General features: G+C 51.3%; 1 protein-coding gene across 10 annotated transcripts in view; it reads left to right on the top strand.

Annotated features, from left to right (window-relative positions):
* FOXP4 (forkhead box P4) overlaps window positions 1-24777 on the top strand; it is a 54232-nt gene that overhangs the window by 9745 nt on the left and 19710 nt on the right. For all 10 annotated transcript variants that reach the window (XM_077998340.1, XM_015136318.3, XM_077998338.1 and 7 more), the window contains 2 exon segments: window positions 9466-9685; window positions 21621-21716. In XM_077998340.1, coding sequence (XP_077854466.1) covers window positions 9482-9685; window positions 21621-21716 — 300 coding nt within the window. In that variant the 5' untranslated portion in view covers window positions 9466-9481.

The following is a 24777-nucleotide window of genomic DNA, read 5'->3' as shown; positions in this document are numbered from 1 at the left end:
CTGTGAATCGAAGGTTTTTTTTTTTTGAAATGGAGTCTCTCTCTGTTGCCCAGGATGGAGTGCAGTGTCGCCGTCTGCCACTGCCTAGGATGGAGTACAGTGGCACTCACTGCAAGCTCCGCCTCCTGGGTTCATGCCATTCTCCCATGGAGTGCAGTGTCGCCGTCTGCCACTGCCCAGGATGGAATGCAGTGGCACTCACTGCAAGCTCCGCCTCCTGGGTTCATGCCATTCTCCCACCCACCACCACGCCTGGCTAATTTTTTGTATTTTTAGGAGATGGGGTTTCACCGTGTTAGCCAGGATGGTCTCGATCTCCCGACCTTGTGATCTGCTCGCCTCAGCCTCCCAAAGTGCTGGGATTATAGGCGTGAGCCACCGCGCCTGGCAGTCGAATAGTTTTTAACAATAAAATATATTCACAAATTGTGTGCCAAGGCCTTGCTGCATCATGGCTCAGTTCAGAAGCCACCTCCTACAGAAAGCCTTTCCGGAGCACCCTCCAGGCTCCATGGTCCCCAGTATCTAACATGACATTTGTAAAGCTGTGTGTGTTGTGTAAGATGGAAGTTCTCAATCCTGGCTGCACTGGGAATTTAGAATGCTTGGAAAGCTTTTTTAAAAATCCACGACTGGGTCCAATTCCCTGAAGAGTGCGATTTAATTGACTTAGGGTGGGCCATAGGTATGGGTTGGTTGGTTTGTTTTTTTAAAGCTCCCCAGATGATTCTGATGTTTAGAAGGAAAGCTTACCTGCCCATTAGTCTCTCCTCTCTCCATTTCAAGCCCTGCAAAAGCAAGGGCTCCGTTTTACTCACCTCCATTTGCCCCAACCCCAGTGCCCATTGTGCTCAGTATCAGCTGCAGGTGAAGGCTCCCTGCCCCACTCTGACCTTAGGGAACTCACCCAGACTTGACAGGGCCTATAGTGTTGAGTTGCAAATGCCTTATTCAGGCTCTGAGAATCTCCTGGAGAAGGAGCTGAGGAGAATTGAGGGAAATCACTAAAGAGGTTAGGGCCCGAGAGTCTTATGAGATGTGGCTGCCTTGCTAAAGGAGAATTGGACAAAATTGGTATGAATTTTATGGGCATCAGTTTGGGAATGAATATATCAAGAACCTTAAAAATATGCAGTTCCACCTTCTAAACATGTATCCTAGGCAAATAGTCAAAAATGTAGAGTATCCTGTTCCCATAAAGGTGTTTACTGCAGAGTCATAGTAAAACATGGCTAACAGCCTCGATGTCCAATTCTAGGGGATTGGCTCAATACATTCTGGAACATGCGGCCCATTCAGGCAACTGTGTGACCATTAGAAACTTGCTTAAGATATTTGATGGCATGTGGAAATGCTTATGATAGTAAGTGGTGAGTGGAAAAAGAAGAAAATTCAAACCATGTACAGATTATGACCCCAATTTCACTTTTTTGATGTTTATATGCCAAAAGAGAGTGAGAGTGGATTGACTGGAAAGGCTGTATATCCCAAAGGGCTAGATCTCTATGGGGTAGGATTATGAGTACTCTATTTTTTTTTCCTTTTTTTCAAAATTTTCTACCAGGATGTCTCTTACTTTTAGGATTCAGAAACAAAGTTAGTTGGAACTTGGGAGAGGACCTGGAACAGACAGCACAGGATGGCAGCTTCACCTTCCAAATCGAAGGCTTTGTTGGAGGCTTTCAGATAGGAATGTCTTTGCCCTGCCACTTGTACTGAGCTCCTCTGAGCACCGAAGTGTGCTGAGAGGCCTTGAATGGTCCCTAGAGTTGAGGTAGGTGGCTTCTAGGATATCACAGTCATTTAGGGAGACTCCCAGGCCAGGAACTCAGACAGAGGTAGGGGTACAGAGGGAAGCCCAGGGTGCCTGCCTCTGACCCACACAATGAGGAGTGCCAAAGGAGGGCAGGGGCTTGGAGAGGGATTAAGCCTACTCTGGAACTCACAGAGTCCCATGTGCTTGGGGAGAGAAACTGCTGGCATGATCAGGGAGCCAAGCAGTGCATGACTCACATCACCCAGCTCTGGCTTCAGGACCTATTTTGGAGCTATAGCCACATTCTAACCCATGGGTCTTGCCTCACTTTCTTCAAGTGCTGACCCAAGGGCTGGGAGAGCAGGGTGGGATCAATTTTTAAACCATAGCCCACTCAGAGGTAGGTTGTAGCAGGACTTTCTGGACCCCCATAATTATAGTAACTACCCTTCTCTAAATGTCTTCCTCATGCAGTGTGTCTTATTTGATATCACTGCAACCCTGGAAGGAAAATGTATTGGCATTAACCTCACATTACAGATAAGGAAACCAAGGCTCAGACTGGTGACCTCAGTCCAGAATGTCACAAAGGTAATAAGAAGCCAGGAAGGGTTAGCAGGTCATCCTGGCAAATGAGTGGTTGGCTAAGTAAGCCAGAAGCCCCAAGTGGCCACTGCCCTGGAGCCCTCCCCTTACCTGGAGCCTGAAGCCAGAAGCCACTGGGCCTCTGGGGCCAGGGTTGAATGGGGGAGGCTAGTCCCTGGGACTTTGGATTGGGAAGCATCCTGCAGTTAAACTTCTAGGGCCAGGGCTCATTGCTCTGAAAAGCCCTCTGTTTTATATCTCTTGACACAGGTAAGATATAGCAGGATAGCTAGAAAGAAACAAATAGAGAAAGAAGGAACTAGAAGACATCCTTGTGCTCTGGTATCCACATGTGTGTCTTTTTATATAATCTAGAAATGTATGTATTTCAAAGACTTTTAGTTCTGGAAAACTCTGAAACTGATGACCCTTCTTTTGTAAAATAAAGGCCTTTGCATATGTTTGCCCTGCATTCATTGTATACTTTGCTTGGCCAATACCTACTCAGCCTTCATATCTAAGCATAAATGCCCTTTCCTGGGAAAAGGAGACTTTCCCTGCCCCTCTCCGCTTATGTTAGATCCCCATTTATTTCCTGTACCCACACTTGACAGAATGTATCTGACTTAGTAGGCTTCTCCATTTACTTATGTGTTTAGTTAACATTTGTACCCTCTTCATGGGAACATAAGCTCCACAAGAGCAAGGCCTGTGTCCTGCTCTGCTGAAGTCTGCATACACAGAACCTGGCACACTGTAGGTATTTAAATATTGGTCGTACCAATGAATGGATGAAGGGTCGTTGCTGGTGAAACATGCTCCTGGCCAACCACTGGAGGAGAGAGAAGCATGACTTTGTTCATGGCTAAAGCCCCACTGGTTTTTAGGAAACTTGTTTTGAGGAAAAACAAGTGCCAGCTTTATCTAGAAAAAAAGAGAAGGGGTTAGGACCTCCGGCATTACCAGTTGCCCTTGCTGAGTCCTTTACCTACAGCTCTCAGAGCATCTAAAGACACTGCTGCACTGCCTCGTTCAGTAGGGCCCACATTTCACTTTCCTTCAGGTAGATCCCCAGTGCTTCACTTAATGGGGCCCTAAATGCATGTTGAATGATTGAATGGCTTTTGCAGATATATCATCTAGTTTTGCCCATCAGGAAACTCAGAACTAAAGTTAGTGTTCATCATTGGAGCCCCATTGCCTGGGACAACCACCATCAGCATCACCTGGGAACTTCTTAGAAATACAGATTCCCAGGCCCACTCCAGACCTACTGGGTTAGAAACTTCTACTGGGGCCCAGTAACCTGTGTTTTAACAAGCTCTCCAAGGTGATTCTGATGCACTCAGGTCTGCAACCCCTGATTTAATGTTGTGGTCCACCATTCTCACCTTCTACTCCGTGCTATTGTATTTTAAGAAATCTTACCTCTTACTGCAGTCTGCTTCCTAATCTTTGTTGGAATTATAAATTATAAAATAGATGGTTACATCTAGTCCAGTTCTCCCCATTATACAGAGGAGAAAAGAGGAGAATCAACTTGCTCCAAGTCACTCAGTAGGCCAGGTGCGGCGGCTCAGGCCTGTAATCCCAGCACTTTGGGAGACTGAGGAGGGAGGATCACTTGAGCCCAGGAGTTGGAGACCAGCCTGGGCAACAAAGTGAGACTCCCCCTTCCCCCTTAAAAACACAAGTCACTCAGTAGTAAATTGGTGTTAGAGCTGGGGCTAGACACCAACTTCCAGGGTCAGGCTGTCGGCTGGTTCGCGTCCTGCTATCTCCCAGACTAGATTATAGGTTTCCGGAGAACTGGAAACAATACCTTATTTAAATTCCAACTGCCACCATTGCTCTGGGTACGGGCCACCGGTGGTCATTCCCCATCCGTGTATCCCTTAAGAACTGAGGCCGCATCTCCACTCCAGCTGCGCGTGCACGTGTGCTCCCGGCAGGACGCGCGCCCAGGAGCGCGCTGGGGGCTGCCCCGCCCCTCTCTCCCTCCCCCGCGGGTAAACTCCGGGCATCCATCAGTCTGTTAATTGCACTAATTAGAGATCGCAGAGGTGTTAATTGGAAAACCCTGGTATTGTGCCTGTTTGGGGAAGAAAACGTCAATAAAAATTAATTGATGAGTTGGCAGGGCGGGCGGCGCGGGTTCGCGGCGAGGCGCAGGGTGTCATGGCAAATGTTACGGCTCAGATTAAGCGATTGTTAATTAAAAAGCGACGGTAATTAATACTCGCTATGCCATATGGGCCCGCGAAAAGGCACAAAAGGTTTCTCCGCATGTGGGGCTCCCCGTCCCTTTTCTCCTTCCCCAAAAGCACCCCAGCCCATGGGTCCCCCCTTTGGCCCCAAGGTAGGTGGAACTCATCACTTCCGGCCAGGGAGGGGACGGGGCCGTCTCCGGCGAGTTCCAAGGGCGTCCCTTGTTGCGCACTCACCCGCCCAGGTTCTTTGATGAGCCAGGAGCCTCGGGGGAAGTGGGAGCCCCCAGCGGCCCGCAGACTCCCCCAGAGCGGAAGAGGCAGCGGCGGCTTTGACCTAGCTTCCTTCCGACGGCATCTGCAGGAGCCTCCAGGCCTGACATAGGCTCCGAGGTGCCCTGGCTCCCCCACGGGGAACGCTGCGAGTTGGGCGACTAGGTCCTGCCTAAGTGCAGGACCTGAGCCTCAGACAAATCCTGGACCTGCCAAGATAACTCGGCCTCCAGTGCTATCTCCATTTGCCCCCAACATGTGATAGGAGAGGGGTATGGGAAGTCTGGGGTGGGGGATAAGAGCCCAGTATTAGCGAACCTTAGACCCCTGGCCAACCCCTACCTTATTGTATGGAGGCAGAAAGAGCACCCCAGTGACTTGCCCAAGGTCACACAGCTGAGCCTAGAAACCAGATGGTCTAATTCTCAGAGTCTCTGCCTTTCTGTTCCGCAGGTGTTCAGCTGCTCCTTGCTGAGGACCTTGGTGGCTGGGGGAGGAGCATGGATTGGGAGGATAGGGGTGTGTGGAGAAGAAAGGAGGACCTCTTGGAGCTTGCTCCTTGGTACCAGAGGAAGCAGCTCAGGTCTACACTGGGTGGAGTCCACTGTGAAAGGGACCGGGCTGTGACTCCAGCAGACCGTCAGTGCCTCCAGTATTCACTGAAATACTATGTTTTCATGTCCATATGCCAGGCTGAGAGTGAGAAGAGACCTTCAAGACCACCTGTTCATACAGAGATGGGAAATAGAGGCTCAGAGAAAGGGGAAGGCAGAGGAATCTCCGTGGTGTGTGGCTGAGCCCAGGTCCCTGCCTGTTCCCCTAGCCAGGGCTCAGGCTCCTGTGGACACTGACTTCTTCTCCACACCCCACACCCTTGTAGTTACAGGGGACTGATAATCAAGGCCTCCCTCCATCACCTTACCCCATCCTGTCTCTAGCTGACTGGGTCCCAGGCACCCAGAGCCTGCTCGCCCACAGTGCAGGGAGCACCCTGGTGCTATCATGGCACCCTGTGGAGAGATGGGCAGGAGACATGCGGCTGCTGGTGTGCTCATCCTTGGAGGGCAGTTATCTCAGGGCAGAGGTGAGAATTCGGAAAGCACCTGGGTGTGCCTGTCTTGCAGGTTTCGGGGGTATGTTGGTAGGTGGGCGGGAGCATGGAAAGAGGCGTATGGGTGTGTGTCAGTGGGGTAAAGACCCTGGAGGGGACAGAGCCTGCCACATGGGAATTAATGCCATTCATACACCCTGCGGAAATGACTTTTCAAATGCATATAATCTCAAGCATGCAAATGAGAGGCTTGCTTCACCCTGTTTAATATGAATGATCAGCCCCTGAATAGCTATTATTATACACCACATTGCAGCAATTATGTTGTTCACTGGGTGTCGCTCTATACTCCCCCCCATAAGAAGAAAAGAAAGAAGTACCTCTGTCTGCAACCTCCTCCTTCCTTTTTTCTCTTTTTCCAAACTTACTGTCTGATCTGCAACTTTATGGTATTCCTTGAGCGTTGAAAGGGGGCCACTCTCCCTAACCCCAGGGAAGTAACTGCCAGATTCTCTTTCCTTTCTCCTTTGCATGCATACACACCCCTGAGGCTCTGGTCTTTGTCCCCTGGGGCCCAGGAGTTCTCAGATCTCAGAGAAGCTAGACTTGGAATCAGAGCGGGCAGCTGCTTTCCACCACCAGCAGAGCCAGGGTTGGGGGAGAGGCCCCCCTCCCTGCTGTCTCCCCATCCCCCTCATGTAACTGAGGCCCAGGCCCAAGTGGGGGAAGGTGCTGCTGGCTGGGTGATTTCAGGGGAGGATGATGGAGCCCTGTGCTGTGGCAAGTGGAGGATGGTGCCCACCCCATCCATCATTTCACCGCCACTAGCCCTCAGGCTGACATGGCCATTAAGGCCTGAGACCGAGTGCTCAATCTCTTCCGAACCATCACTCCCATCCTGCCCTTACTCCAGCCCAGCTCCTCTCAGAACTTAGGAGTGGAGCAGCAGCTGGGTTGGGGGAATAGCAAGCCCTTGGAAACATACAGAGAAATTCACAAATATAGGGCACCCGGGAGGCCACTCAGGCTCACTGGGACAGTGACACCCAGAGTCACGGATGAAGAGGGGCCACAGGAACAGGGATGTGGCTTCTGTGGACCCCTTGCAGTTCTCTGTCTCCTCCCCACTCTGCATCCAGCCAGGATGAAAGCTGAGCAAATGGCTTGGTAGCGTGAGGGAGAAGAGTTCTTCTGGAGTGAAAGGAGAGAATTTGGGAGTGGGAGGAAATGCTTTGGGGAGCTGCTGCCTTGGGGGAAGGAACTAGAGAAATCACAGTCCAGTCTCTTTCTGCAGTTTCTCATTGTTACCTACAAGGCCCTCATCTGTCAGTTGAGTCAGGGAGACCAGTGGTTATAGGGTCTGCCTAGGCCAAAAGAGATCAAATCAGGAGGAAAGAAACTGGCTGGCTTCCATGGGCCTTGCTAAATGCTCATGTGGCTTCTATCCCTTGATGATCTCTGTGCAATCTGGACCAAGTCCTTGACCTCTTTGGGTCTCAATGTCCTCACCTTTACAATTAGGGTGGGTGGAGAAGGCACTGATCAATATTGGGGGTGCTGTCAGGTGCTGTGTGCATGTTTTATTTGCCCCTCAAAAGACTTGGAGGTCGGGATGAAATATACTTGGCTCTCTTTATCCGCAGGTTCCACATCTGTGGATTCAATCCACCACAGATGGAAAATACTATGCAGTATTTGCAGTATGCAGGACCCACAGATAGGGAGGGCCAACTTTTGTATCCACAGGTCCTGCAGGACAAACTGGGAGGCTTGAGCATCTGGAGATTATGGTATCCACAGGGATCCTGGAACCAGTCTCCCATAGGTGCCAAGAAACATTGTCCTACCACAGACAAGGAAATCTGAGGGCTGGGGAGTTTAAGATGGATCAAAAATCAGTAGTAGATACCAACCATGGTCTGACCTGTTTGACTGAAATCCATGTTCTTCTCAAGGGACTGTGACTCGGAGGTAGTTGGGGAGCCCCCAGAATTTGAGAACAGCTTTTCATACTAAAGGTATTGGAACCTTGTCAGGTGCAGTGATTCATGCCTATAATCCCAGCACTTTCAGAGGCCGAGGCAGGTAGATCAGTTGAGGCCAGGAATTCGGGACCAGCCTGGCCAACATCTCTACTAAAATTAGTCAGGCATGGTGTTGCATGCCTACTATAGTCCCAGCCACTCAGGAGGCTGAGGCAGGACAATTGCTTGAACCCGGGAGGCGGAGGTTGCAGGGAGCCGAGATTGTGCCACTACACTCCAACCTGGGTGACAGAGCGAGACTGTGTCTCAAAAAGATAAAATAAAATGAATACATTAATTAATTAAATTAAATTTAAAAAGCTGTTGTAACCTCTGTGAGTTATAAAAAGCAGCTCAGGCCTCCTCCTCCTCCTCACTGCCCTGGCCATCCCAAACACCTACCATCTCTTTCTCGGAGGATGTTTCAGCCACTCCTTGAGAGGCATTTCTGGGGTCAGGGGATCCAGACTTTGACTCTTTGTCTTGGGTACGTAACCTAACTCTCTGGACCTTCAGTTTTTCCATCTGTAAAATTGGCATGATAACTCTCTCCCACAGTTCTCAGGAGGAGAAATCATGGTTCCTATGGAGAGTGAGTTAACCTTACTGAGTGTCTACTTTTGACCAGGTGCTAGGCTGAGGGCTTTAAAATGGAAGATGGAAAGTGGAACCAGGTCTTCCTTCATTGCACACCTCCATGCCCAAGACCAGTGTCTGGCTCCCAGTAGGTGCTGGGCAAGTGGCAGCCTTTTTTATAAAAGAATAATTGTTGCTTTGGACCTTCTGTGGCCTGGGATGGGAGCAAACCCAAAGTCCATTTCACGTGGGGGTAGGAAGGCAGTAATCTAGTGGGTTCCTAGTGAATAACTTTTGATTTTGCTTTGTTGGTGTAGGTTTAAGACCCAGACGGGGGCTGGGCGCTGTGGCTTATGCCTATAATCTCAGCATTTTGGGAGGCTGAGGCAGGCAGATCACCTGAGGTCAGGAGTTTGAGAACAGCCTAGCCAACATGGTGAAACCCCTTCTCTACTAAAAATACACACACAAAAATTTAGCTGGGCGTGGTGGCAGTCACCTGTAATCTCAGCTACTCAGGAGGCTGAGGTAGAAGAATCACTCAAACTCGAGAGGAGGAGGCTGCAGTGAGCCAAGATCGCACCACTATGCTCCAGCCTGGGCGACTGAGCAAGACTCCGTCTCAAAAAAAAAAAAAAAAAAAGAGCCCTTCTTCATGTCATTATTATAAACAGTGCAAAACCTCAACTGGGGCAAAAAATCCCCACCCAGAGGGGCAGTGCAAGGGCTTTATCTCCTCCCTTCCCCACCCCAGCACGAGGTCTCCTAGAAGTCAAGAACACATGGTGGGGGATATGGAGCCGCCCCTCACCTGGGGGGACTTCCAGAGGGGCCACACTCCATAAGGCATCCCAGGAGCAGCCTCTGGGAAGTTGAGAAGGAGTAGATGCCCAACTGCTCCTGTGGCGATGGTTTTGTTTTTGGGGGTCAGCAGTCACTGCCCTTTCAGCCTTCAGCCTCAGCCTCTCCCCTGGGTCTCTCTTCCTCCTCCAGGTACCACTAGAGCGACATGATGGTGGAATCTGCCTCGGAGACAATCAGGTCGGCTCCATCCGGTCAGAATGGTGTGGGCAGCCTCTCTGGGCAAACCGATGGCAGCAGTGGTGGGGCCACAGGGACAACTGCAAGTGGCACGGGCAGGGACATGACCACAGGTGCAGACAGCAATGGTGAGATGAGCCCCGCGGAGCTGCTGCACTTTCAGCAGCAACAGGTAGGAGCTGGTGCGCCTTGGGGTATCTGGGAGTGGGAGAGGGGGCACTAGGCCGCATTCCACTTCATCCTGGCTGCTGCCACTCCCTGCCAGGCAGCATCGTTTTACCGTTCTTAAGACAGTCCAGCTTCCAAGGACTCCCTGTCCACCCACCCATTCTGGTGGCCACCTTGAGCCTGGGCTACCACAGCGTTTTCAAGAGAGAGAAGTGGGACTCAGAGGTCTGAGATCATGAAGCTTGAGACTGTCCCAGAAATGCCAATAAGAAGAGACAGACACACACCTGGGCAGCAGGCTTGAGATTGGCATGTTGGATTGGTGGGCACTCCACTTTTCACCTGCACACTGGCTAGGAAACTAGCTAAATGAACAGGGTTAAGAGGTTGCTACGCACACGGGGATCTTCACATTATTTCTGTTGCAAAAGATTATCTGCCTGAGTCAGCCTGGGCCTCCATTTCAAGCAGTGAAGAGAGGCCCAGGCAGCTGGGTAAAGGCCAAGAGAGGTAGGCAAAGACAGGCCTCCATTTTTAGGGCTCAAACTGGGAACCTCTTTCTGTGTCTTCTATTTCCTCTTCCACCCCGAAGTGCAGAGTTCAGGAGTTTAAAACCAACCTCTCTGAGGATCTAGAGACACTAGAATGGGTCTAGATCTGGTTGGGTGATGACAGAGCAGGGGCCTCATGTCCTGGTCCCACCTGGGGAAAAAAGGAGAGTCATGCTCAACAAGTTGAGGAGAACCTGCCCAGCCAGCCCTGGCCTTGGGATTCTCTTTCTCTGATTTGACTCTGCTCCTGGAATCACTGCTGGTGGTGCTGGCCCTTGGGATGTGGGGGTCTGCTAGGAACAGGGAGAAGCAGGGCTCTGCATGTACCTCCCGCTCAGTACCCCACTACTGCCTCATGCATGCACACATGTATGTACCACAATGCCCTCATGTGCGCCTCCATGGCCCTGCCGTCTCTCCCAAGTTCACCCTGGGACTCTGTCCTCCTTTTCCCACAGCCCAACTTCATTGTCCCTAAGGGGCCTTTTCCCATCATATTCGTTGGAGCCAGAAGTCAGACTGGAGGCAACACCATCAGAAGCCTGACTCCCCTGCATGGAGCTGGTCAGCCAGCGCTAAAGCAGGAATTGAAGAAACTTGATTTAAGTCCCAGCCAGCCCCTTAACCAGTGGCATGACCTTGACCAAGTCATGAGCCTACCTGAGCCCTGGCCTCCTTGGCACCTAAAGTACAGAGTTGTTGGGATCAGATGCAATTTGGGTGTGCAGCACGTGCAGCTCACTTGTTGATGTGGATGTGAACAGAACAGAGGACTTCAAAAATCACTTTCTCTTGCCAGCAGTGGAGGCTAGAGCAGGGAAGGGCCTGACTCCCTTCCCCAGGGAGATAGTCTTCAGGCATTCGCTGGCATCTCCCAAGCCTTCCTAAGCAGGTTCCCTGGGGAAGAGACCCACAGAGTCTGTGCCGTCTGCTGGAGACAGAAGGTTAAAGGGCAAAATCCTACCCCTTACCAACATAATAGCAAAACACACCCCACCAGAAATCTCCAACACCACCCATTTTGTATGGCCAGCTCTTCCCTCTCTGTGACTGTGCAGACAGAGTTATGAAAAATTTTAAATGCGGTAGGGGTTGGGGAGTGCTGAAACTGGAAAGTTTCTTTTAAAAAATTACTGAAAGTGAAGAGCGAACACAGTTCTCTGGATAACTGGGGAAATGTTTGGGGTGGGGAAAGACAGAACTGTCTGTACTGATCAGGTTTCTTGGTTCTGCGTTGCACATGAGCCATGTTTTCCCATCTATATTCCACGTTCCAGTTATTCCTGTTTGTTTTGGGGAATATCCCACAGTCCTGGAAAATCCTATATCTGTTTCACAAATAAACTGGGGTGGGGAGTTGGAGGCAGGCAGAGGGCTGTTTTATCCATTTGGGCTCACTATGGGCAGAGCGCCCAGGGCCAGGGAACATATTTGAGACTTAAAAAAGGTTTTCTTGGCTCCAAACTATGAAAAGAACCTTACAAAATTAAAATTATAAGATTTTCAATTAAAATGAAATAGTCCATGGGCTATTCCTCTACCCTGAACGTGTGAACGAGGCTTTTGGGGGAGTTTCAAGGGTAACATTTTCTGGTCCCCAACAACAAATGTTCGTAATTGGAGAATAAACAAGTTTGGGAAAGACAGCTTGGCCCTTTGGGTTCCTGCTCCTTCTCAACCCACCCTGAAAGGACTTAGAGGACAAACCAATGCCTTTCGTCTCTTTGGTGCTTTGGGGCCTTCACGTATGCTGTGTCGTCTCACCATCCCTGCAAGGTGGATATTATTATTCCCATTGCACAGATGAGAGCCAGAGGTAGGCACTGACGTGTCAAGATGGCACAATAAAGGCTGCGTAGACCTCACTCTCCCAGTTCCTAGTTCAGGGCTCAGCACACCTGCCCCTTTGCTGGTTCTCCATCACACAGTCGCCGTGGGAAATGGAGGCAGCGAGGCCTTGAGCATAGTGGGTGCTAAGGAAATGTCTGTTGATGAGTAAATGAGAGCATTTCATTTCCAACCTGAAAGGGTTCTGTGATAGAGAAGCAATGCTGCCCACTGGTCCTAAGTAGCCACTCTAGCGCCATCTGCAAACTTGATAGGAAGTGGGGTGGGAGAGGGTCTGTGGGCCACACGCTGATCCCATTCTCCTCGTACCCTCCGTGGCTCTCCAAGCCCCTCTGTCTTTGTCTGTCTGTCTGTTGGTCCTTGTCCCTCTGCTCTCAGTAAACAAGCCCTGGAAATGCAATCCTGGCCTTTGGGAGTAATGAGTTGACAGAGAGGAGAGAGATAAACGGGGCGAGTCAGAAGTCAGGCCTATGACAGGACTTTAGGCTGAAACAAACAGTGCCGAAGAGGGTGGCCACGTCACTTTGGAACAAGAGCAGGCGCTTGTTTCCATGCAACGAGCAGGCTGGGAGCTTGTTTAAACAGAGGCTGGGGGGTGACCTGGCTTGGCTGTCAGGCCAGGTCTGACTAGAGGGAGAGGGTCCTTAGCTGGCTGCCCCATTTCAGCCCTTGAGGCCCCAGCTTCCACCTCCCTCATCTCAGCCCGGTCATTGGTGAGTGACAGAGCCATACCACCTCCACGCTGTCCTTGGAGCTTTCACCAAGTCTGCAGTCTTATGCCCTGTGAGGACTCTGTCTACCCTGAGGAGAAGATGCAGGAAGTACAGTAGGCTCTGGAGCAGTCAGTCAAGCTGCAAACACACCTTCAGCCTTATTTTGCACTGGGCACCATGCTGCTCTTAAAGAATACCCTAGACTGTGGACACACCCGCGGCCCATCCGTCCCTTCCCTCACCAAGGCAAACGCTTCTACCACAGTGCCCCTCCCTGCATTTTTACCCTATGGGGTGGCTCTTTTCTTTGAAAGTTGCCCTTGTGTTTTATCCTAATCTGATTTCATTTGTATGAAAATGTTCCCAGTGTGGGGGTTTTCTCAGGCACCCCACAAATACCCTTAGGACACTCTCTGATAGGGGCCATGGAGCCTAGGAGAAGTGTGTGCCAGATTTTGGGAGGGGAGGTCTTGGGGGCTGGTCTGGGTGCGCTGGCCAAGTTGGGGCCAGGAGGGCCAAGCTGGTGGGGTGGGGGCAGGCAGAGCCACTGGCGGCAGTGCTGAGGCCATGCCGAAAGGCGTCCTAGGCCTCTGGAGCGCGCACTCCCATTGTCCATGGGTTGTGGGGGTGACAGGTCAGCAAGGGTCACGGGAGGGTTGCCTAGAGTCTGGGAACTCCCACCGCAGTTGCCATGGCAACTGGGCCAAATCCCACCCCGTTCACATCCTGTGAGGAGATTCAAAAGGGTTGGGGGGTTCTGCACATTAATGGGCTTTTAACTCACCCCCCTTCAAAGAAAGGGGGGGATGTCAGGCAGTTGGGGGAAGGGAGAAGAAGAATGGGAGAGGCTTTTCTTTCCTTTTCCTCCCCCATCTGGCCCTCCTCTGCCCAAGCTACTTAGAGGGATGACAGCGGGGGAAGGGGAGGATTCAGAGGGTGAATTTACCCCCCACTCCCCCGACACACACACACACACACACACACACACACACACAGAGTCAACAGTTGTCTTTCGTCTGCAGGTCCGGGGCCCATTTCTCTTCAGGACTGCTGCCTGTGTGCCCCAGATTCTACTGTTTCCTGTCTGGTCCCAGACCTTCTGCATTCTCCTTTTTCTTCTGGAGAATGAGCCCCTCCCGTGGAGGAGCCATGGCATGGAAGGAGAGTTGGGGCCTGCACTCACCAGGGGGGAGGCTTAGGGACATCACACCAGTTCATACCAGCTGCTGGGGAACACTCAGAAACTGCCCTTTTCTCCTTGGCCTGGACACAGTGAGAGGAGGGCAGGTGGGAGGTGGGAGGAGCCGGGCCAGGAGAGGGCCTTAACCATCCCCCTTGTTGTACCCCTCCCAGGTCCTTGAGAGCCAAAGACCGCCCTGTTTCCTATGTTGGAAAATTCCCCTAGGAGGGAGTAGTGCTAGGGCAGAGGGCGGGACTGGATCCTGGAGGAGGGATCTGCAGACCCTTGCTTTCTTGGGACTAAAAGGAGCCAGCCCACTCTACCAGCAGGAGAGCCCCCAGCTTCCCTCCTAATATGGAATTCTGAAATCCCTCTTCTTCCCTCCCTCACCTCCCCTTCATGGCAGAATTCTTGTCCCTGCTGATTAGAACTGGGGATACAGAGGAGAATTTGGGGAAGGGAGGTAAATGTTCCTTCTGAGAAGGGATTTATCTTGAGGATTGAAGTGGAGAAGGCTGCATCCTAGGGTCACTTCATCAGGGCAGAACTTGGCCTGGAACCCTCAGTCGGAGAGCTGGCTTTTCCCCTGGGGTAGCACCTTTATTCTGAGAAGGCCCACTAGGAATCTCAGGATGAGAACTGCATCCCCCCTCACTATTGCCCCCATTCCAACCCTACATTGCAGAAGTGGCTAGAGTGAAGTGGCTCAGAACCCAGACCTCAGCACAGACCCATTTCCAGAGAACTCCACAGATACTGGTGGGAGGGATGTATGTCTGGTAGCCATCTCCAAATGCCACCAAGAATGGGGAAGGTGATCACGGGAACTTCTGCATCACCACTTGGCCACCCACCACCACCTTGGTGATTTCACCTCCTTGCTGGAGGTCAGAGGGTTCCTTCCAGGCACTGAGGACTCTGGCCGTCCTTCTCATGACACCCTGCAGAGCTGGTTTTGGCTACAGGAGCTGGATGAGCCCTGGGCTGCATCATCGCTAGAAGCAGGCAAAGGCCGGGCACTGCTGGTGCGAAGCCTGCCTGAGTTTGAGAGCAGTGGTGCAGGGAATGAAGAGAATGAAGGAGCCCTTTGAAGGATCGCAGTTCCTCATTCACGCTGTTGAGTTCAGCTGTAAATTCTCATCTCTCTGAGGCCAGAGACTAGTTCCCTGTAGAGAGGAGGCATTTTCAAGGCACTTGGTGGGGAAGGGGTCTTGAAACCAGGGCTGTATGCCCAGGATGTGAGTCGTCTCCCACCCATGTGAGCCTGTCTGTGTCTGTGCATTGCTGGTTTTCATTTTAATGGTTCTAATTTGAGAATGTGCCGATGTCATTTTTACGAGGTTGGTGTAAAAAAAATTTACAGCCTTTTCCAAAAAGCTTTTTTTTTTTCCCAAGGGAAAAAGGTGCGGAATAACTTCGGGGGTTTTATGGTCTCCTCTCCCCACCTTCCTTGTCCCCCTTCTCTGTGTAATTTCATTTTTATGTCTCTTTGCTGGAGGTTACAAAGCCTGGCTGGTCAAGAACTTTCCTCCCCCCAGGTCAGTTCCTTCAGTGGTCAGGGCCACTAATCTCTAACTCCTCCTCTTTGTACCCCTTTCTTCCATCCTCTGGTCCTTGAGGAGTTGCATTTTGAGGGGTAGATGAAGAGGTATCCCTTCTTTACTTTGAACCAGTGAGTACTTACTGGCATCCATTGTTTACCAGCAGTAAGTATCTACCCTGAAAGACAATATCACTTCGTACTCAAAATCCTTCAGCGATTTTTCAAGTATAGAATGAAATAAAAAATCATTGTCCCTGTGTAATCTGGCCCCTGCACACCTCTGGGACTTCTTCTCTTGGCCACACTGGCTTTTCAATTCATAATGCACTCAGCTTTTCCCACGGCAGGGCCCTTGCACCATCTGTTCCCTCCACCTCAGATACTCTCCCTTGGAAGAGTGCCTCCTCCTAATGCTGTGTCTCCTCAGAGAGGCCTTCCCTGGCCACACACCCTAGAGCCAGCCAGCCAGCCAGCCAGCCAGCCAGGGTTTGCAGGACACTCACCACCAGCTCAGAGTTTGCATGTCTGTCTGTGTAGTGTCTGTCTCGGCCCATTAGAATGTGAGCCCCGTTAAAGCAAAGACGCTGAGTCCCCAGTACTGAGGACACTGTGAGTGCCCTGCAGGGCTTGATAACCACTCATTAAATTGTTGCTAAATTAATAGTCATGCTGTGGCTCTGGAGGTAAAGGTAGTAGGCTTTCCTAGGGATGCTTTTCTGGCTTGGAATGGGGTGAGGTGGGCCAGCACCCTCAAATACCCTTCTAGTCCATTCTTTTCCTGAATCCAGCCAGTTTCCAGTGAAAATTAATTATGGAGACAATTTAGATAAGACTGAATCCCAGTTTTGCCAAAACCAGCCAGAGGCAGACAACGGAAGTTTGGAGTTTGTTTTGGCTGCCCCTCACCACAATCCAAATTAAACCAGAATTTGCTAGTACCTCTTCCGTCCTGCCCTGCCAGCGCTTGGTGTCTCTTCCCTGTGCAGAGCCCAGTTTCAGGTCTGGTACATTCAGGTTCTGCTTTTGCCACTGTGTCCCGTTGGACAAATCATTGCCCATCTCTGGATCTCTATTTCTCCATCTATCAGTGAACTAGAAAATACCTATTTTTGACCCACTAAATTGATATTATGACCCACTGCTGGGCCATGAGCAGCAATTTGAAAAATACTGGACTAGATACCCTCTAATACTTGCAGTTCTCCAGGGCTGTGGCCCATGCTCTTCAACTGCTCATTGTCAACAGTCCTTCAAGCTCGTCTCCCTGATTATCACTTCCCTGCCCTCCCGCACACACACAGAATAAGGCTGGCACCCCAACACAGATCTAGGATCCTCCAGCCTGCTGAAAGGACTGGTGAATAGCCCCACACCTGGCTTCCTGAGAGAGAATGACCCCTTTCCCACCCCTCCCACCAACCCCAAATTCCCAGAACCAGAAATGGGAGTGTGGTCCCAAGAGAGAGACCCCACAGCACCAAGACTTGTTTTTCTATTCATAGCAGCTCCCTGTTGCCCTCAAAGCTACAGCTTCATTCTCCACCATCCCAGCCGCCCTCCCTGGATGCCATCCGTTATAAGCCATTTGTTCCTAATTGCGGAGATCCTGCTAATGACTTCTGAATGGGGGATGGGGGGAGGAGAGTTCAGCTTCATTAGCGAGACTGAGTTCTTAAGCTTGAGGGGGGATGGGGGCTGGGCTAGAAGAGGGTTTGGTTAGCAAGGCCTTCCGGGTGGCACCAGGCAAATGACCAGGAGCTGCTGGTGAAAGATCAATCATAATAGTGTTCGTCCAGGACCTACTGGATGCCTGACAGTGTGCTGAGTACTCCATGTACACAGTCCCACGTGTTCTTCCCAGGAACCCCATGAAGAAAGTATGGGGTTGTTCCAGTTTTGCAGAAGAAGAAATGGAGGCCCAAAGAGATGGCGACTTGCCCAGGGTTACCCAGTATATGGTGGACCCAGAACTTAGATCCAGATCTCTCTTGAAGTCCATGCATGAATGGACAGTATGCCTCCCTTAGAGGGAAACTGGACATCATCCCCAAACCACAGAGCTGAGCATTTGGTTTTCAGTCCCAGGGGTAGAAGGAGGAAAAATATGAGGTTTGAGAGGCCAGATAGCTCCCAGTTTTCCACTCTGCCTAAGCCCCCTCTTCCTTCCTCCCCTAGGTTTTCCATAATGGCTTCTTCCTGGTGTGGGTATCTGAACACCTTTCTCACCCAGGGCTGTGTTTGGATATCTCTTGTCCGTAGGGAAGGGAAACTGAGCCCACTTTTCCCCTGGAGTTTCCTTTCTTGGTCTTCTTCCTCTACCTCCACCATCTTCACTTCCCCTTCTCACTGGAGGGCTAAACACATGCAGATTAGGGAGAAGGCAGATTTGAAGGCCTCACTGGACTGTGCATGGGATCATGGAGACCCCTCAGTGGGGTGAACCCTGAGCAGTCAGAGGTGTTTGGACTCTCCCACTTCCTAGCTGTGGAACCTCAGGCCTCAGTTTCCTTGTCGGTAAAATAGGGACATCAGTACCTGCTCCACCTAGCTCAGTGTTGTGAAGCTTCAGTTAAATGTTTGAAAAAGTGCTTTGGAAACTGCAAGGTAAATGCTAGCTGCTAAGCTTAGTGTCAGCCTGTGCCAGCCTCCCATATTCAGCCTAGACTAAAATGAATTTCGTGAGTGGGTATCGCATGTCTGCTCTGTGCTGGTGGTTGACGATGGGGGTTCACAGCTATATTTGACAACATCTGTGCTTTCAAGGAGGCCCCAGTCTGGTTGGCATATTCAAAGAAAGTGGGGCTGGGGATCTGCCAGAGTTAGAGTTAGGACCCATTATTTCCCACATCTCTCGGAGGTGGGCAGTCCAGTGGTCTCCAGGCCCCAGTGCCAGCAGGCAGTGTGAACACATCTGGTGCAGCAGCGTGGTAGATGTGACCCTCCTCGTTCGCCGTGTGAATTCGCCCTTCAGGTGGCGAGACTCCAGTTAGTGCTGCAGCCACCTCTGGGAAGCCTTCCCAGACTTCCCCAGGTAGAAGAAAGCCTTCTCTGAGCCCTGGCACCCACCCTCACTTCAGGCTAACTAGTTCCTAGTTCCTTATTCTTTTTTTTTTTTTTTTTTTTTTTGAGACGAAGTCTCGCTCTGTTGTCGCCCAGGCTGGAGTGCAGTGGTGCCATCTCGGCTCACTGCAAGCTCCACCTCCTGGTTCACGCCATTCTCCTGCCTCAGCCTCCTGAGTAGCTGGGACTACAGGCTCCCACCACCATGCCTACCTAATTTTTTGTATTTTTAGTAGGGATGGGGTTTCACCGTGTTAGCCAGGATTGTCTCAATCTCCTGACCTCATGATCTGTCCGCCTCAGCCTCCCAAAGTGCTGGGATTACAGGCATGAGCCACTGTGCCCGGCCTATCATTCTTTATATAAGAGGCTATCATCACAGAACCTGAGCTGTGAGCCCTGGGGGGCAGAGGCCATGTTCTCTTTCTCTGTATCCCCAGCCACTAGCCTGGTCCCTGGCACGAAGCAGGTACTTCATAGATGTGAGAGGAGTGGGTGAGTGAGGACCTACATATGAGAAGAAATGGTGGGAGGGAAGCCTTGACCAGACCTAAGGTCTTACCTGGCTCTCATCTGGCCTAAAGGGGAGAGCCCTGGCCTGGGCACGAAGAAGGAAAGGGGTTGTGGGTGGGGGTGTGGGGGGAGGAAGGGCCTGTCACAGGGAGGGAGAGGTCTCAGGAATGAGATTGCAAGGCCTTGCCATTTTTTTCCTGTAAATCGTGTAATTTCATGCTCCAGGGGACCACAAAGTAAGAGAGTCAGTGGGGAGTGAATTCAACTCCCCTGGCCACCCCCCATCCCACCCCAGGAGACTGAGCAGGGCTCTGCCCCCAACTTCCCCCAGAAGCCCCTCCCCTGCTGCTCCCTCCTGTTCCCCAGGGATATGGAGTGCTTCATCTCCCCACCCCAACCAGTGTCCCTTTTGGGTCTCCTGGGCTGGCCAGCCTCTCTGAGCCATCTTCTTCCCCTACCCTTGTCCCCTGGCCTCTGATCCCTGTACCCCCTCCACCCTACCCTACCTCCACCTTTGGAGGACGAAGAGCACTTGTCAGTAGACTGGAGGGGTTTGTAAAAGGTAGTAGAGGCAGGGGCTCCTTCCTGATGACCACCTGACTCCCTGCCCTTCCTCACCCACCCACCCCACCCTTCCTCCTCTTTCCACAGAGCCTTTTGACTTAGAAAGGTCAGATTTCTGCTTTCTGAAGTGAATCTAGAAGAGGAGAAACATCCTGTTTCCCTCTGGAAGCCCAGGGCACTTCTCTGGGTGTGACATCCGGGGAAGGAGGTGGCCTGTGAGGAGCACACCAATCTGAGCTCCAGGTTTGCTGCAGGACACCTTCCCGTCAATAGGCCAGTGCATATTTAGATGCCCTCCTAAGATAAACTAGATTTAAAGCCTCAGGAGGCTCGGCTGTTCGCACTGATGATAAACAGGCGGGAAGGTGGATGTGTGTATATGCTTGCTACACAGTGGTCACTCTCTTTGCTTATTGAGCGATGGGTAGTGCAGCCATATCCCACCTTAAAAGGTTTGCCTTGAAGGTGCTTGTGGTGGGGTAGGAGAATAGGGGTCCATATGGCAAAAACAAGTGAATGTGTGGACAGATGTGAAAGCGAGCCACAAGCGGGCGCATTTCGTCTAATAAGTGCGCAGGGCGCAAGGCTATGTTGGGGAGAGGTTGTAGGAGGTGAAGTGGAGAATTGTTGAGAGATTAATGAGAGTTGAAGGGAGTGAACACTTCCCGAATGCCGACTGGATGCCAAACATTGGTCCTTTAATCCCCCTAGTAATTTGGAGATGGGTAGTTTCCCAGTTTTGCAGATAAGGAGACTGAAGTGCAGAGAACTGGAATAACTTGCCCAAGGTCATAGCTGGCAGGCCGCACAGCTGGGATTCAAACCCAGGACTGCCTAAGTTTGAAGCCCTGTGTCAAGGGCTTGGATGCACCTGCACTGACTCCCAAAGGGGTCTTGAGCAATCTGGAAGCAGATAAGTTTTTGTGCTCCTGAAATGTGGATTCAGAACTTGCCTTCAAACCTCTCACTGAACCAGAGTGAGGACATAGAGGTCTTGATTGGCCTCATAGATAATTTCCTGGACCCTCCTGACCCCTCACTCCTACCAGATGTCTCACTTTACCTCCCAGACCACTACTACTCCTTGACTGTCACACTGACCCACTAGAGCAATTCCTCCAGCAATCTCCATATGTCTTTCACTCCCGTGACCCCTCTGGCTCAGTTCAGTCTAAGCCACTGTGGCCACCAAGCCCACAGCACCATGGTCCATGCATCTCTGCTGATAGTTCACCTTTCAGAACTTGATCTAATTCCTCCAGCACCATGCATGTTCAATCCTTGAACTCAGAAAGTCACATAGTACTCAGACCTTGTGCCACTGACCCCAGGGCTCTTCCCTCATCCCCCCAAATGTGTGCTCTGGCTCCACAGTGAATACTACTTTTTTAGCCCCCAGACTGACCACCCAGTAAGGCAGTTGGCCTTGGAGCCAGGCTTCCTGGGCTCAAATCCTGGCTCTGATGCTGCCTAGCTGTGTGATCTTGGGTAAGTTACTTAACCTCCTAGAGACTCAGTTTCCTCATCTGCAAAATGGGGCAATAATCCCTACCTCACAGCCTTACAGAGGAAGATTAAATAAGCTCTTGCCTGTACAGTGCCTGACCCATAGTAGATGCTCAACAAATAGTACTGATTTACTAATGCCCTGAGTTCACCACCTTTATTTTCCTCTAGAGTCCCTTTTTGACCATGGGCCCTTCCATTTGCTGCCCCCGTTGGGTCCTAACAAAACTTCACTGGGTCCCAGGCTGAGTCTGTAGAGGCTTTGATCCCTGAACCCCTGACAGCTCTTCTCAGTGACTCCTACTGCCCTTATCCCAAGCCCTTATGGACCCATGACCCTGTGACCCCCAAGACCTTCCACCTTAACCTAAGCTCCTTCTCCTTACTGCCCCAAACACTCCCTAATCTCTGGATCCCACCCAGCCTCCCAGGCCATTGCTGACTCAGCCTCTGTCTTGCAGGCTCTCCAGGTGGCCCGGCAGTTCCTGCTGCAGCAGGCCTCAGGCCTGAGCTCCCCAGGGAACAATGACAGCAAACAGTCTGCCTCTGCTGTGCAGGTGAGGAGGAGAGCACCCTGCTGGCTCTGGGTTGGGCTGGAGAGTGGGCCTGGCACAGAGGGAGGGCAAGGACCCATTGGAGAACTGCTCTTGCCAGTTCCAACACCAAAAAGTGGGCAGCTTTTCAAAGGAAATACAGTCACTGCAGGGGTGGGGCAAAAAGACTTCCACTTTCTCTTGTCTCCACCTGATCAGCCAGACCTTCTGCTAGCTTAGCCTCTTTATCCCTGTCACTCAAAGTTTGTCTGCAGCTCTCCCTGTCTCTTTGTACCTCTCTCACTCTTTCTTCTCCCCTGCCTCTTCCCTTTAGGGTCTCTCTCGGTCACTTCTCATGTTTCTGCATCCCTGTGGGTCACTCCCTCTGTCCCTTTCTGTTCCTGTGTCTGGGTCTCGGCTCCTCCCAGGCGATCTCTGTTGCTGCAGTCACGTCACGAAGTTCCCCCTTCTCTTATCCTCCCCCCTTATCCCTCATCTACCAACTATCTCGCAGTCTCTCCGTGCTTCCTGTCTCTTGATGTCTCTCTGTCTCTTTTGTTTTCCTTTGCACAATCTGCCCTTTTTTCCCCTTCTCCCTTCCCCCCAGCTTGCCAGCCCATCTGGCTGGCTGTGGGAGGGGAGATCTGTGGGGGTGGGTGGGGGGTGGGGGAGCCAGGCCTTCTGTTTACCTTTTGTGTCACAAAGAACTTGGGAGAATTGCAGTCTGAGTCCGGGTTGGGTCACTACTCGGGCAGCCGCTCCCCTCCCCCTCTGCCCAGCAGCCGGGCACCCATGCTCCCCCCACCCCTCCCCCAGCAGAGGGAGGCTCAGAATTGGGGAAAGGATTAAGCCAGGCTTTGAAAGGAAGTTTATCTAAGGGAAGAAGGGTGAGCATGGTTGGTCCTGAGCTGGAGGTGCTCTAAATTCTGGGGCTGGGTGCTGAGGGAAGTGAGGAGGAGGGTGGGGTGGGTGCAGGGTGCTCAGAGAAGGACCCAGGATCAGGCTTTGTCCTGGGTGGAGATTTCCAGTGCTCTGACAAAGTCTGGATTTTATGTAAAACAAGTTTATGTTTGGAAAAAGTTCATGGTGCCCAACAGATGTGCAGCCTTAGCAGTAACGCTCTTTTAAAATTCTTGACCCTAAGGAGACAAGCCTCAAAGGGGAGGAGCTGGGCAAAGATCAGGGCGTGGCCTGGGGTGGAGGAGGGGAAGACACTATCTGGAAAGTCAATAAAGAGAGGAAGAGAAAGATCTCATCAGGTTGAGATCTAAAAGGTTCTTATACCCATGCTGGTCAGGATTGGGTCTCTTTAAATTAATGACCCCCACATACACTCCTAGGTTTTGAAGTGTTTCTCCAGCTTCCACTCTGAATCCTCCCTGCCCTGGGCCCAGCTTAGAACAGGAAGGAGTAGGCTGGGCAACAGCAAACATTCCCCCAAACCAGAAAGGGGCAGCTGACCCAGGGGCAAGAGGGAAGGAGCTTGATGGTAGTGGGAGGGACTGGGGTCAGACGTCCAGAAGGACTGCTCAGCTAGGGATTAAGGGTCACAGATCTGAAATGATTGAGAGATGAAGGAAGACTATGGAATCTTCCTTAGGAAACTCCCTCCCTCCAAAAGAAGAGAGGCCTAGAGGTTTCAGGGTCAGAGAGACAGATAAAATGATCTTTTTCTCAGGCCTTCTCTCTCCTTGTCTCATTACTTCCAAAAATTGATTGATTGATTGATTCATTCATTCATTCATTCATTCAACAAATACTTACTGAGTACACCCCAAACTAACAACTGACATTTACAGAGTGTTTACCATGAAGTGTAGACACTAAGCACTTTACAGCTATCTCATTTATCCTCACAGTTCTATGGAAGAGGTGCTGTTCTAGCCCCATCTTGCAGATGAGGAAACTGAGGCCCAGAGAGGTTATGAAACTTGTCCAGAGTTATACAACGAATAAAGGACAGAGTGAGGCATTTGAACCCAATAGCTCCAGAACTCACTTTTTTTTTTTTGAGATGGAGTCTCACTCTTGTTGCCCAGGCTGGAGAGCAATGGCATGATTTCGGCTCACCACAACCTCTGCTTCCCGGGTTCAAGCAGTTCTCCTGTGTCAACCTCCCGAGTAGCTGGGATTACAGGCTTGCACCACCACGCCCACCTAATTTTGTATTTTTAGTAGAGTTGTATTTTTAGTAGGTTTTAGTAGCGTTGTATTTTTAGGGTTTCTCCATGTTGATCAGGCTGGTCTCAAACTCCCAACCTCAGGTGATCTGCCCACCTCTGCCTCCCAAAGTGCTGGGATTACAGGCATGAGCCATCGTGCCCGGCCAGTAGAACTCACACTTTTAATCTCTGCATTGTGCTTGGCATGGTAATAATGCCAGTATTTGCCAGGTGTAGAAGCCTAGGCCAGATAGTTCTCAGGGTCTCAGGGAGATGGGGGTTCTTGGGGCCATGGAGCCATGCTCCCCCAGGAGCCTGGATTCCCCGCCTATATTGATCCCTCTATTTCTCCTCCAACCCTGGACACCTTCCTTGCCTTCTGCCCCTATTCCTAAGTTTATTATCTCCAAGGAGGTCGGATCCTTGTCCTGAAGTAGGGCTCAGGGCCTTGAAATGCTCTTCTGTGAGCTCAAGACTGGTGAGAGCAAGGCCTGGGCTCCCCACCTGAGCAGAAGAGTGCATCTTGAGCCTGAGTGCAGTGGATAATGGAGGGAGATCAAGGGCAGCTCCTTTCCCAGGGCTCCCCACAGAATGCTGCTCTGCTCCCCAGCAGGATTTTCTGCCCGCGCACCTCCCAGCCACGTTCACCACCCTTCTCCTCCAGAGTCAGCTTTAGAAGAGTTTCCAAAACTGTATCAGGTCTCCAGCTCCAGCCTAGTGAGGGGCCCTCCTTCCAGGCCTGGACCCCACCAGGGAGAGGGCTGTCATAGAAGGTGGCACAGGTGGCCGAGAGTTGAGGACATGGCGGGGGCAAAGGTGGCTGGGGCCTTGGCTTCGTCCATCCCCATCTGGCATTTCCAGAAGTTCTTCTTTATATTGCGCTGCTATGTTTCCTTGCTGCAGCTACAGCCCAGAATTAGTTT

The sequence above is a fragment of the Macaca mulatta genome, chromosome 4, assembly GCF_049350105.2.
Source record: "Macaca mulatta isolate MMU2019108-1 chromosome 4, T2T-MMU8v2.0, whole genome shotgun sequence".
Lineage (NCBI taxonomy): Eukaryota > Metazoa > Chordata > Mammalia > Primates > Cercopithecidae > Macaca > Macaca mulatta.
The sequence above is the reverse complement of the archived record's forward strand: the minus strand, read 5'-3'. Positions and strand labels throughout refer to the sequence as shown.